This window comes from Coturnix japonica, chromosome 17 (genome assembly GCF_054131305.1).
Source record: "Coturnix japonica strain WE chromosome 17, WE-NBRP24, whole genome shotgun sequence".
NCBI lineage: Eukaryota > Metazoa > Chordata > Aves > Galliformes > Phasianidae > Coturnix > Coturnix japonica.
Genome location: NC_140679.1, coordinates 15486114 through 15499896, shown reverse-complemented (window position 1 = coordinate 15499896; position 13783 = coordinate 15486114). Strand labels below are relative to the sequence as shown.

Here is a 13783-nt window from a genome sequence, read left to right as displayed (position 1 = left end):
TGAGTGAACTCTCATGTTTCCCAGTTAGAGTTGGATGCAAAGAGGAGCTGAGGATCCTAAATACTAGATTAATTTTTTGTCTCCTTAGTAACAAAAGCAGCTTTGGCACATCTCAATAGACCGAAGGGCCAGAAGTTGATGCAGGGTGTTGGGAGGGGGATTTCTGGTAAAGAAAAAGCAGCCTGGTGGGATGTGCAGAGGAGAAAGGCTGTGATCTGCCACCTGGATTCAGTAATGCTCAATGCAGAAATACCCAGTTACAATAACCTGAACCATCAGAAGACAGCCATCAGATTTATACCAACACTATAAAACACCGCTCACTGCCAATGTTGTAGACTCCTCTATTAAACTAAAAACAAGCTGTTATGAAGGCAGCACGAAGTAAAGCTCTGTGAGAGCGGGGCTGGTGGGGCAGGGGAAGCCTTGGAAAAGCACAAAGGGATAAACCCAAGTGCTCAGTGATATCTCTGCAGATGAGATCTCTATGAAATCTCCAAGATAAAGCACAGCACAGCACTTCCCCAGGGGCAGGAGGCAGCCGCCGCGACTTTATCAGCTAAGTAGTTATAATTTTCATGCAAATAACGAGAATAATCAAATGACTATCACAGCTGTGTCAGCCTGGAGAAAACACCATCTCCGAGCCGATCAAAGCAAGCAGCTGACCTCACAGTGTGCATGTTTCAGATGGTATCTACCCTATCCATCCTTCTGCAGCTCGTTTGCTTTGGTGGGGAGCTAAAAATAAAGAATCAGCTCATGGGCTGCCTGTAACCGAGTCGTGATGTTGTATGGATGGATGGAGCAGCGACCTGCAGAGCACACCTTGCACGTGCTGGGCTGCAGCCAAAGGCCATGGCCACACGCGTCCCATTTGTCTGCATGTGCTCCATCTTTGCTGGCACAGAAACACAAAGATGCAACTGCCATCCCTCCAGGATAAATAACAAAGAACCAGACAAGCCGATGTGTTAAGGAATGGATGAAGCAGCTGAACAAATGAGGACAAGATCAAACAATCTGTAAGGGCTGGGTGTTGGGTTTTGTCTCCTTTGCCTTCTAACCCACCAGGATGGCATCACACAAGCACACTGAGCTGAGCTCTCAGTGTTGGCAGTTCTGCTGCTTGTTTGTTTTTTAAAGAACAAGCAATCCAACAATTGCTTTCTACTAAGCTCTCGTATCTTCAAGACACAGAACACCCTTTCCAAGGCTTGGTACAGCTCTGCTGCAAAGAAACACGAACCAGATCCATCAGTACATCCACACAGTGACAAAGCCAGGTTGTATTTATTTTGCTCCACATTTCAAGGATTACTGATTGACAGGCCCTATTCTTATGAATAATAATAATAACAACGAGCCTTTCTGTGCTTGAATAATCATTGGTTTTGCTCTGTAATAGCAGGATGTGGTTGAGATGGAAGACTCAATAGCATGAAGCCATCATGACCTTCCTTATCCACAAACACAGAGCAATGGGAGCAGCCTTTAGCAGCTCCATCTCCAGCCACACACTGGCCTGAAGGGTGAGAGGAGCAGCAAAGTGGGGCTGAAGACAGCACTGCTTTTGTTCAGCTTTGCCGAGCTCTATATGGCATTTGCCTAACACAAATTACAAACACATTCCCCTCTACCTGTTGTTCCACAGTAATCAATAACAAGACTGTAAAGGCAGCTGATTCTTGGGACATGAGGAAAACAGTAAATCTGAAGGAGAAAATTTTAGTCCACAGATGCTATTTGGGGCTCTTTTTTTTCCCAATCTCTAATGGCTGCCAGCTAATCACAGCACTTTCTGAATCAAAACATGAGTCAAGGTGAGAATGCACAGTAATCAGAGGCACAGATCACCATGTGGCATGTGCATTCGCTTCTGGAAACAGAGATAAGTTAATTAAATACTCATTTAACTTGAATTAAGAAGGATTCACTCTATATGAGTCGATCAAAACCTAAACCAAAAGGTGTGCTGCACATAGGAGTAGCCGTTTGGTATTTAAGCATTCCTGAAGGTACACTGTGTAGCTGAATACATGCACATAAGCCTCTTACTCTAAGACGTGCTTCTTTCCTACTCCAAACAGTAAATCAGGCAACAAAAGGAGACTCCTGTCCTGGTCTCTAGGAGAGTCAATGGTGCCATGATGCTGATCTCGTGTTGGATCAGACCCTCACCCAACCTCAATGCCTTCTGCTTCACATTGCTCAGCTCCACAAGCACACAGAAAGGAAACTCCTCCATCCCCCACTGCTGCCATCCCATGTCCTGCCTCCCTGAACTGATGGGGCCCTCCCAGTTTCCCTTTGCAATAAAACCAAAAGCCAAAGCTTAAGGTTTAAGGAGAGCTGAGCGATCCCAGCGAGACAGCAAACTGTTTCTATGCTCTAGTCAGGTTCTGCTTGGACAGATGACATTTTAATCTCAAAACTGTAAAGAAATACCACCTGGTAAAGAAAAGGGAAAGGAATCACCATCCACAGAGTGGGTAGATTTGAACGGATTGAGAGGAGATGTCTCTCAGGAGCTTAGATGCAATCAGCACATGTCAGAGGATTTTGTGGGATAGGTTTTCTGTTACTCAGCCAAGTTTCCCCCCAGCCTCTCTGCAAACTGTTTTCTGTTTCCCAGCCATTGCTGCTATGAATAACAAGTTCAGATCAGGGCAAGCTGCTAAAAGCAAGGCTGGTCAGCCCAACCACCTCCTTCCTCTCCCCCTGCAGTAATTGCCTTGCCTGCATAATCAAAAGTCAGCTAGCCTCCTCCTAATGGAGAATGCTAAGCTTAAAGCTAATTTTCCATATCTAAATTGCTGCATATAGACAGCTTTAGCCTGGATTTTCAGCTGTTCCCCATAGAAGTTCTTCTAAAGTCAATCCAATCTGCGTATCAGAAGGGACATTCACAGGCTTAAATTGGGATGGAGACATTTGAACACTTATCCCACTAAAGAAAAAAAACATTAGAGACCACTGTAAGCAGTTTAAGGTGAGGATTCTTGCCAAAGTCTCAGCTCACATAGGAGAGACAAAACAAGCCCTTTAGCCAAGGAACAGCTCCCCCCATCTCCACAATAGAACCAGCTGGTAAGCTGCTCAACCAGAAGAGCTGAACCAACCCCTCTGTAAATCCTGAGGTCTGAGGAATACCTCCAGGCTGGAGAAGCTCTGACTGGACTCATGTCCAAACCTCTGCTCTTGGTGTAAGCAACAGATCCTGGAGTGACCAAGAGCTCCATCCCCTGCAGCAGTGCATGGAGTTGTGTGCAACATCCTCAAAGCAAATTAAAATATGATAACCCCTTAAATGTAACCTCGTTGGGCTCAAGAAGTACAGTAAGGTACCCTGATTTCAAGTATATGGAAAATGGCTCAGATTGTGAACACAGACCTCTGCCCTTGGGAACGTCATTGTATAGAGAGACAGTGATGGAGAGCAGATGTTGGGTTCAGGTCGAGTCCCCTACACCAAAATCCAGAAAAGGAACTGGTTCTGATTTTCAATCAACTGAATTTCACCAGTCATCAATTTGGGAGATAAAACGACCAAAAACTCCTCATGTGGGTTGTAACTACAAATTGGCCAATGCATCTTATAACGACAGGAAAATCCACCACCACACATCAAATAAGACAGAGCAGGGGCAGCAATAGCAGCAATGGGTCTTCTTCAGAGCACAGAGAGGCACCCCCAGGCTTCACCTCCCCCCTTCATTGCCATCACAGCCATCCCTGGGCACGATGGAATGGCAAGGAAGGACAGACAAGCCTTTTAACCAAATTGCCTTGGCAGCAAGTCTGCAATTTTCGCACAGCTCATTAGTGGTGACTTTTTATGGAAATGTATGCTGAAACAAAACCAAACGCATCTAACAACTACATGTTCTGCAAATAGATTCCCTGATTGAAAAGAAATGGCTCTATTATATGCAAAGGGGGAAAGAAAAAGGGGGCGGGGGGAGCAAGAGGGGAGGAAAATTAAGGTCTGCCAAGAGGGAGCATGGATCTGAGTCCTTCCCAAACACCCTTATGGGGATGTGCAGCTCCTTGAGGTGCTGCTTTCAGCTCCTGCCCAGCACCACAGGTCTGGCAGCACCTCCCACCACCAAAGCAGAGGCAATAGAAGATCTTGCAGTTCTTTTTGCTGCACTTCCACACACTTATCGCCAATAACAGTTAGGGGAGAACAGTGGGAACTCCTTGACAGCAAAGTGACCCCACCTTGTAACTGAACAAGCATCACTCGATGTTTGTCTACACGCTTAATGCAGGATCCTATTTGCAGCCCGTTATTTCTGCCCTCCTGCGTCTGCACTGATTGATCTCATTTGCATATGCAAATCAAACACCAATACGAGACATTTAATATGCTCTCGACTTCATTTAGTGCTGCAGCAACGCAGGTCAATATCTCACTGCATGCTCTGGTGTGCAGGAGGGGAGGGCTGGCGCTGAGTCAGCAAATGCTAATGAGCTCCACAGCTTTCAAGTCTTAAAATCAATTAGTAGTAAATTAAGGCAGACTTGCTGGGAGCTCATTTAAGCAATAAAAATCTTTTGTATAGTTAAAAAGGGAAAGAAGAGGAAGGTTGGTTTTTCCTACCCCAGCTCCCTTGGGGGGGGTGTGCTTCAATTGGAATAAAGGGGGCCCAGCTGCAATGCTGGGTGCTGAGGTGAGTCCTGCTGGCTGCAAGAAACACCCAGCCCTCATTGCAAGGTCTGTTATTCACCTTGGACATAGTTAAACTCAATGAATGGGTCGTGCCCTGCCCTCTGTGTTAATGCATACAGCAAGGGGAGCTCAGCCCTCTGCTCCTGTGCTCACGTTCTGTCCTTTTTAAAGCAGCTTTTTGTCTAAAATATCACATCCTGAATATCAGAAAATAAACAAACAACCGATTCCTCAAAGGAACAAAATCCCTGCAAGGCTGCCAGCAGCTCCATGGAGCTGGCACAGGTCAGAAGAGAGGGGCTGCAGGAAGCCTGGGCAGGCTGGAGGGGATCCGAGCACCTGACAGAGCTGTGGGCATCGCTGTTTGCTGCTGAGGAGTTGGACCAGATGACCTGTAAGGGTCTCATCCAAGTCCCAACGATTCTATGATTGTATGCAAATCACTTGTGTGCAATCTGCATATGGTACATTAAATGAAACAGTAGTTGCACATTGCGAACAGCTGATGACAAACAGGGACGCAGCCACAGAGTCGAGAAATCCTGGACACGTTCCAAAGAGCAGACAAAAATCTGAAGCCATACAATATGTAAACCTATTGCCAAGCACATCTTTTGCATTTATAGAAAACACTTAATTGGAGACAGAATAAATCCGATGCTATGCTTAAAATCTAATTATGAAGCAACCTCTCTTTCTAGTCGCTACGCTGCATAAAACAACCCCGTCACTCAATGTTATTGACAATACTGCTTTGCCTTACAGCACGTTTGGTGCCTTGGTTTATCATGTACTCCAAAATACCAACAGTGCACAAGTAGGAAGCAAAGCACAACACGGTGTGCTGAGGAGCTGCAGTTTGGCACCGCTCTCCGAATGCATTTGTAAGTGCAATGCTATGAACCCCCAGAACAACAGCAGCTTGGAGATGCCTGGCTTAGTTTAAAATCTATCAGTTCATTTCAAGCCACTGGGAAACAGCAGTGTGACCCAAACAAGTCAATTTAGCCGTGAACCCACTAAGTACTACTGAGAAGTGCACAGAGCCAGCATGGCCAACCAAGGATCTCAGCTGCTGATCTTTTTGGCTGGCTTGAGCGCTCTAAGTGAGTTACTGCAGCAAAATAAACTCTAATAGAGCAATTAGAATTAGATGAAAACTTCTGGTTCATCTGCTGCTGTCCTCTGCTACTTCACTGCTTCTCCATATGGTGGGCTACGTATTAAAAAAAAAAAAAAAAATTAGCAAATTATTTTTAAAACGGATTAGCTGAATTGCATTCAGACCTCGGGTAGGCATTTAGATCATATTTAAAACATTACTAATTCCATTTGGCTTAAATCACTTTTGGAAGCGGATCAGCCCATGAGCTGCCTTCAGTCTGACCTCATCCACCACTCTAACTCGACAACAGCAAACTTAGAGCAATACCTTAAGCTTCCATCCTTCCCTCTACCACCAGAGCAAGGGTTAACCCGTGCTCTGATGCAGGACTCATGTTCCTCTGCCTCAGCCTGAAAGAAAAGCACCAACTGAAGAAGTTTACCAAGCACCCAGTGTGTCTCTGCTATGATTCAGGTACTGACAGAGCCAGGACCCAGCTGGATGTTTAAATGAACCCAACGCGGTGTTTGCTCAGAAAGAAAATTGGCATAAAAAGTACATCCTTTTACAGCTTTAAAGATTTCAGCCTATTCAGTACGAAGCTGGCAGTCCTGACGTTTATTTTCCCATATGGAGAAAACGCTCTGAGCAGTTCCTGTGCAATTAGGGTCACCTCATTGCCACCACAACCCCCCCAGGCAGCTCCCACTGCCCCTATGGGAGCCTCAAGTTGAACAACCAGAAGCTGATTTGGACAGCTTGAACCAACTCTGCATCCTTCAGTGCTTAAAGACAGAAATCAGACCGAGTTGTCCTCCATGAATGGGGCAATCACCACTGTGAAGTCAAATGACAGATGGGAAAAGGGAGACCCGGAGCACAATGACAACACATCCAGAACAAGGGACAGGAATTGTCCAACTTTAGGAAAATCAATGGATAAAGATGGACAGGACCCAGTTTTAAACTGTATTATCTAAATATGCACACACTGCTCCCCAAACAACCCTCTAAAGAATGAAATATTTGTGCTTGAGAAAGAGGAGGGTATTTATTACGAAGGAAAACAGTACCATTTACTTGGGGTTGTTTCCCTCTGTATTTAAACGCTTCTAATTTCTTAAAATAAGCAGTGTTCTTCCAGGCGTAATTGTTTCTTTTCAATCAGGCTCTCAGTGTTTGCAGCTATCAAATTTGTTGCAGCTGTAATCAAACACGATGTCTTGGGAAGGAAAATCTTCACCTACTGTTCCATCTCACTGCATCACGCAGCAGTTTTGGATGCAGAGGAGTCCAGAGTCCAATATGCCTCAGTTCATTCCAGAACCTGAGTTTCTACATTAACTTTGCTTTTGGGGAAAGAACACCAATGGGCTCAGTGTATCATTTGTAAGCCTCCTAGTCTTGTTCTGCTCACACCCCCAGGCACAGCATTGGGATGCTGGGGATGGGCTGATGGTTGGACTCGATGTTCTTTGTGTTCTTTTCCAACCTGAGTGACTCTATGATTCCACAAAACACCTCTGTGGCCACAGTGCACAAAGCCAGGGCAGAAGTACTTTAAAGCAGTGCTCTCTTCAGTCATATGTGATAAACAGCAGCTTCAGGTACCTTTCCTCAAGTCCTCTGCCATCTGTCATCCCCTTAGTACTAAAGTGAGGCAGCCAAGAGGTAATGGTTTACAAATAATAAAGTAATGTTATTTTATACCTACATTAATAAGCTAAAATAACCCGCCCTCTATTCATCATGAAGCGTTATTAGTATTATTGAGGAAGTGATGTGGAATGTATATCGATTTCCTCTTATTGTAAAAGACTTGCCCCATTTATTGTAAATGCCAGCTCACTGTGTATCCATCAGGTGTGCGGCAGCAGTGATTGCAATTAATTTCACACTGTAACGCAGGCATGCACCTTAATATTAGTTTCAGACATCCTTCAGGGGAAGCAATCAATGGAGACATTGGTCATTTGTGGTTACTCAGTCTCCAGGAATACTTTAAACAAGACAATGTGGTCAAGATTCACACCCCAGTACAGCAGTTGCCCCCATTCTGCTTCCAGATGATCCACCTCAGTACTGCCAATCCAGCCAGGTCTCCTCATATGTGAGGTCTTCCCACATCCACTGCACCATATAGAAGCTACCTGCACATCCATGGATGCAAGTGTGCATGACAAGGAGCCATCCTGACCTCACTTTGCACCATGGGAACTTAGAACACAGGCTTAGACCAACATAAGACCTTGCAGAACATCTGTGCCAGAGCTCGGAGCAGCAGCATGTCCCCAAAGCTGTCACCCAGTGCCTCCAATAGGGTTCTGCATCCTACAGCAGCACCATCTCCATCAGGAGGGGACTGTGCAGGGGAAGCATCACATCAGCCTGTTTGCCTTCCACAGCAGGAAAACGAATGTAAAATCCTTAGTGTTTATACTGGGCTTCAAAAATAACAGTTGACATCAATAGCAAAAAAAAAAACAAACAAAAAAAAACCAAACAAAAAGAATCACAACAAATATCAAGAGACTGGAGAGCAGGAGGAATCAGACAATGAAAACAAACAAGCTGGCAACACACGGCAAACCAAATGAAGAAAGATGAGGAAGTCAGAGGAAGGGAGAGTTAAGGAATATCTAACAGCATTGCACAGGCAATGCAGCACGGCAGCCCTCAGATCCCAGGGCCCTTCTGGCACCAGCAATACCTGGGGGCTCACAAAGGGCTCTGCAGGCTCTCAGAAATGTGCTTCCAGCCCATCTGCTCTTGTAGCATCTCTGCATGTTCTCAGTGGAAGCATCCTGCCACCCATGCATGCAAGTGCTCCCTTTCCTAGTTGAAGTGCGTAGCTTAAGTGTGTTCTGGAGCAGCCAGAAATGAATAAACACATACAGGGATACAAGCAGATGTTTGTTATTTCCAATAAATTGCTTATAAATGGTCTTCATCACACATACTAATTAGGAAAATAAGGAAGACCTTTACTGATATAAAGCCAACCTCAATTTCTTTGCTTCTCAGACATCACCTTAAAGGCAATGTTTTCTTATCACTCCAATGTCCCCGTATATGTATTTCCTTCCTACCTTCCGTTAGACAAAGGGCTTCCCAAGATCTTTAGTTACCATTTCCCAATGCCTGCTAACAGGGAGGATGCAAATAATGAGTGTACTCTGATAGCAGATCATAAAGGAGCCATTTACCAAAAGGGCTCTGATGCATTGTTCTGTCTTTAAGCATGAATTATCGAATCACGAGCTATTCACCAAGTCGTGGATTACCAATGAGCTGAAATAGCACTATAGCAGAGCACGTATCTCTTATCAAACTCTTGCTTATCTCCTCCTGTACTGTGAGTTAACTACATGTTAACTCATGTCTTTTGTCACCAAATCTGGGAGCCACAAGCTGTCCTGCTCATCAAGCATAATGATGGACTTTCCTTCCACCAGAGGTCCCATGAATGATCACTTCTCTGCCCTGTGAACAACCAGAGCCTGCTCTGAGCCAGACAACACAGCAGTGCCGGGCTGCTCACATCACCTGCTGAAACAACAACCATCGGGAGGAATAAACCTCCCCTCCCTGCCTCAAGGCAGAGCAAAGTGTTTAAACAGAAATTACAGAGTATTTAAACAGAATCCTCCTGAACCTGAACAATTGTCAAGTGCAGAAAACACTGTGAGATCAAATCATCATCTAAATGAAGGCATCTGCCTGGCTTAATGTATTGGGTAATTGGCCAGTAGGACTCATTACCAAAAATTACCATTAAGGCTGAGATCTTAAGACTCCAAAGAAAAACATTTACAGGGACAGAGACAATATTCAAGGTTCAATAATTAACGCAAAAGTAACTCCAATTTAGGCATGGTTAACCCGTCCTTTATGCCATTAGAGGACACACATACAATTCAAGGCAGATATGTATTGGGCACTTACCTTCATAGTTCGCCTGGAAGCCTTGAGCACTGACTGCGTAGTCACTCACAAGCCACAAGGACAGCACGACCCCTGTACTCACTATAGGAGCAGGCAGCTGGAAACCTGTTAACCTGGAAGAAACCAAGAGGAAGATTACACTCACCAGCACTGCCCTTCACCTGCCTACAACAGCAACAAGCTGGGCAGCCACCACCTGGTTAACACAGCATAGCCTGAAATGGCTGGGAAATCCCAAGAGCCAGAAAGAGAATGGCTAACAGTTCCTTTGGATGGGGCATGCAGAGGTTGAGTTGATTATACAGCTGTTCAGCTAACACTGGGCAAACCCATCCTGGGCTTGTAACCCCGTCCTGGCTTTCCAATGGAACTACTCAGCCACTTCTCCATCCAGCAGAACACTGCAGAAATGCCACTTCTCATATGCAGGTCTCTGCTCTCCCCCTTGCAGACTCTGAGCTAAAAGGCAACTGTTAATTTTATTACAAACCTTTGTTTTGTAATGCTTTATTTGTAATGCTTTATTAGATGGCAGCCACCAAATCCCTCTTACTATATTGACACAGCCCAAGAACTAATGTACATTTCCTACAAACAATCACAGTTTTATAACTTATAATCCATCTCCCCACACTTGGCAGAGGTGATTTACATAATAGATTTACATAAGGTATAAACGTGCTACTGTAACAGAAAGTCTAATCCTTCTTACACACACAGATGCTCATCCCACATCTTCTATACAGCAGTAACATCCTTTTTTCCTTTCCCATTAGAAAGATGCTGGCAAGTGATGCCTTACAAAGTACATCTATATAGATCTTTTCCATTCACCTCCTATATCACAGCTCCCACTGAACAACCCTTAGCACTGGGGTACCCTCACCAACCAGGTGCCAGCACAGCCAGTCCCAACCCAGCAGCTTCTCCTTCAATCTGCCACCAGCCAACTTATAGAGACAGTAAATGAACCTCCTTCACCGTTCTTACTCTGTCCCCAACTCAATGAATTCAAATATTTATGTCAAACAGATTGAACTGACTAATGAAAGCTGACACGCTCTGCCTTTGGAACCTTATTAAAGCAAAAAAGTCCAAGTTGCTGGCAAAATTCATGCAGTTGCCAATGATGGCAGATGATTTGATGTCAGTAAAGAAATGCTTCCCAGCTCCCAGCATAAAACCTATTGTCTACACAAGCTGAAAGAACAATTGCTGCTGTTTATTACAGATTTAAAGCTTCCAGTTTTTTCTTAGGATTCAGACAGTTTTGCTGTGCCCAGAACTAAAGGAGAGTGCCAAAGTTTTACTGTGCAACTTAGTTGAAATGGAGAGCCCAAAGACTCCAAGCAACACAAAGACCAGTTTTACTCCGAACATACAACAGAAAACAGAACCTGTTGGCTTTCATTCCCAGCACCATCAGCTCCCAAAAGGCTTTTGATTCTTAGCAGATCCGTCCTCTCCGAGTGCAGGTTTTTTGCATCTCGGATTCAGCTCACAGCATTCACTGAGATGACTCCACTCTGCAGATGTTGATTTTAATTCAGGGCAACATTTACATGTCTGCTTACCTGTAAGCAAGTGCACGAGTCCCAGAGGAGATGATGGGAATTAAGTACTACCTGAAACAAAATTGCCCTTAAGGATATATTCATGCTTTGTAGTTACAGGGTGCTCAAAGAAAAGGATGGTCTGTGCACAAGGGCATGACATTCTAGCAGAAGTTTGGCCTCAGACTTCCCATGGATTCCACACTGATTGAAGATGTTTCCATGGGCACCTTGTAAAAACAAACAACCCAACCCAACCCAACCATCTCTTTGTGTCCTCCAGTCCCAAACCTAAACCTGCAGCCCAGGGAAATTCAAGGCATGGCTACTGTGTCTGCAGACAACATGAAATCATTCCCAAACAGCCTCGTGCATGAAACAGTCATTCTGACATCACTGTTATTTAGCGTGGCAATAAAAAAGGATGTATAAAATAACAAGAGAGAGAAAAGCTGCAAACACTGTCCCTTGTTTTCACATTAAGGGCTGGAACAAGAAGGTGAGGGCAGTAATAAGAGCACAAATTATCTCCCATTCCTTCTGTACCTCTGGCCAAATGGGTTATTGAGTCATTATCCCCTTAAGTTGCTTGGGGCCAATGCTGACTGTGTGAGCTTTGCAATGCGTTTTCCATTGGCTTCATTCTGCTCCTACAGTGGGGAACCAAACTAAAGCAGTGCCAGAAGCACCACTTGCTAAGCTAAGCACACAGCAGGTCACTGCGCCAAACCCCCTCTGCACATGAGCTCACCTCCACCTGTTGCATATTATCCTGCTCCACTGTACCAAGAACAGCAACATCACAGACTGGGACCCAGGCTCCCACTTTGGAATGCAGGTGCCATAATTAAAACAGAGCACATTATTTTTCTGGTAGGATGCCCACCATCAGCTCAGACTGCAATCAAAATAGTTATTGCAGCTGGCAATCCAACAGCCTTCAAAGCGTAAATGCTGGAGAAGTGTCTCAGAACACCTAATGAAAATGCATTGGATCGCATCATTTAAACCAGCATTAAATTACACTACACCATACCTCAGTGATTTTTTCCTGCATGTAATTTGAAGGCACCTATTAAAGAGATTTCCCATCAAATGAACCAGTCTGCTCACCATTATACAGTCAAAACAAGATGTGGGCTGGTCTGACCCCCCCCTTTGTTATCCCCAGGACAATTTTCAAGTCAAGTTGGGTGTAAGGGACTGCCTTGAGGAAGAACCCCAGAGCATGAGTTGCTCTATGGAAAACCAAGTTGGGGAATCATAGCAAGTCCTCCAGCATGGAGCTTCTGCTCACCAATGCAGGCAGGTGATGGAGAGGCAAGCTCATGATCTACAAAGCCAATCCATTACCAAATGGTGCCAAGATAGAAAGGCCCAATTGCTTCCCATTGACCTGGAATTGAATTTCATGTCTTTGGCATTCAGTTAGCTGGCTGATGTAACCACAGAACTACGAGGGAACTCGCTGGTTTAAAGGAGACTACCTGTATATGTTCAACCTTTCCTCTATAAACAGGTGAAAGATTGCTCATCCCAGGCTAAGAGTTTTAAGTTCCTCAGTTTTGATGAAATAAATGTGCAAGCATTCTGCTGCCAGCAGAAACCACCTTCAGAAACAGCTCCGTGTTTAAAAACTGAAGCCTTAGGAAAGCAAGAAACAGAACCTCATTTAAAGTCAGGGGTGACTAACAAACTAGGCTGCCTCATGGACGGCTTCATGGTCCGTGTCAAGAGGAATAAAAGAACAGATGCCAGAGATCAGGGCATTAAACCACAGCCACCCAACCCCACCATAGACATCACCACAAGTAGGTGTTTTATTGCAGAACAGCTGCAGTGAAGTCATTGGAAAGAGATGGCGACCATCTTTGAGTTCCTCTAATGCTTAAATTCTACAGTAGAAGTGATTTATATGTGGCACCAGGTTGCTTTTCTTTTGGAGTCAAGCTCAACCAGACCCAACACACTGATGTATTTTTCTTCCTGAGGCAGCATGGAGCGCATCCCTTCAGCTCCTGCCCTCTAACAAATGCTACACCCCCATTTTTCATGACCTTTACCTACCCTTTGCAAACAGCCCTCAATCCAACTTGATACAATCAACCCCCACACGCCAACATGACTTAAGAAGCAACTGCATTTTCCCTTCTCCAAGCCAAGGATAATTCATCAAGCCACAAGAGTCCTCTGCTTACCTCTGACACTGACAAAGGCTTCATTAACTAACACTGTCCCCGGGGATGGTCACAGGGCTCATAAATTCCAGCCTGGATGGATTTCTCTGCTCATTTAAAATGAGTTTTGGGTGAATTCCCACTAGAAAAGGGTTATTTATAGGGCCTAAAGCCTGCACAGCCATCTCAAATATACGGGACTTTCACAGCTCTCAAGCTGTGAGCAGCAACTAAGCATCAAGCTTCAATAAATGTCATTTTTCCAATGTATGGGGAAAAAAGCAAAACATTCCTAAGTTCATCATTTTCTTATCATGTTCCTTTTATG

General features: G+C 44.7%; 1 protein-coding gene across 4 annotated transcripts in view; it reads right to left on the bottom strand.

Moving 5' to 3' along the window:
* Positions 1–13783, bottom strand: part of CSMD2 (CUB and Sushi multiple domains 2) — a 211829-nt gene that overhangs the window by 152025 nt on the left and 46021 nt on the right. For all 4 annotated transcript variants that reach the window (XM_085518154.1, XM_085518153.1, XM_085518155.1 and 1 more), the window contains exon 4: positions 9726–9838. In XM_085518154.1, the coding sequence (XP_085374280.1) occupies positions 9726–9838 (113 nt within the window). The remainder of the gene's footprint in view (positions 1–9725; positions 9839–13783) is intronic.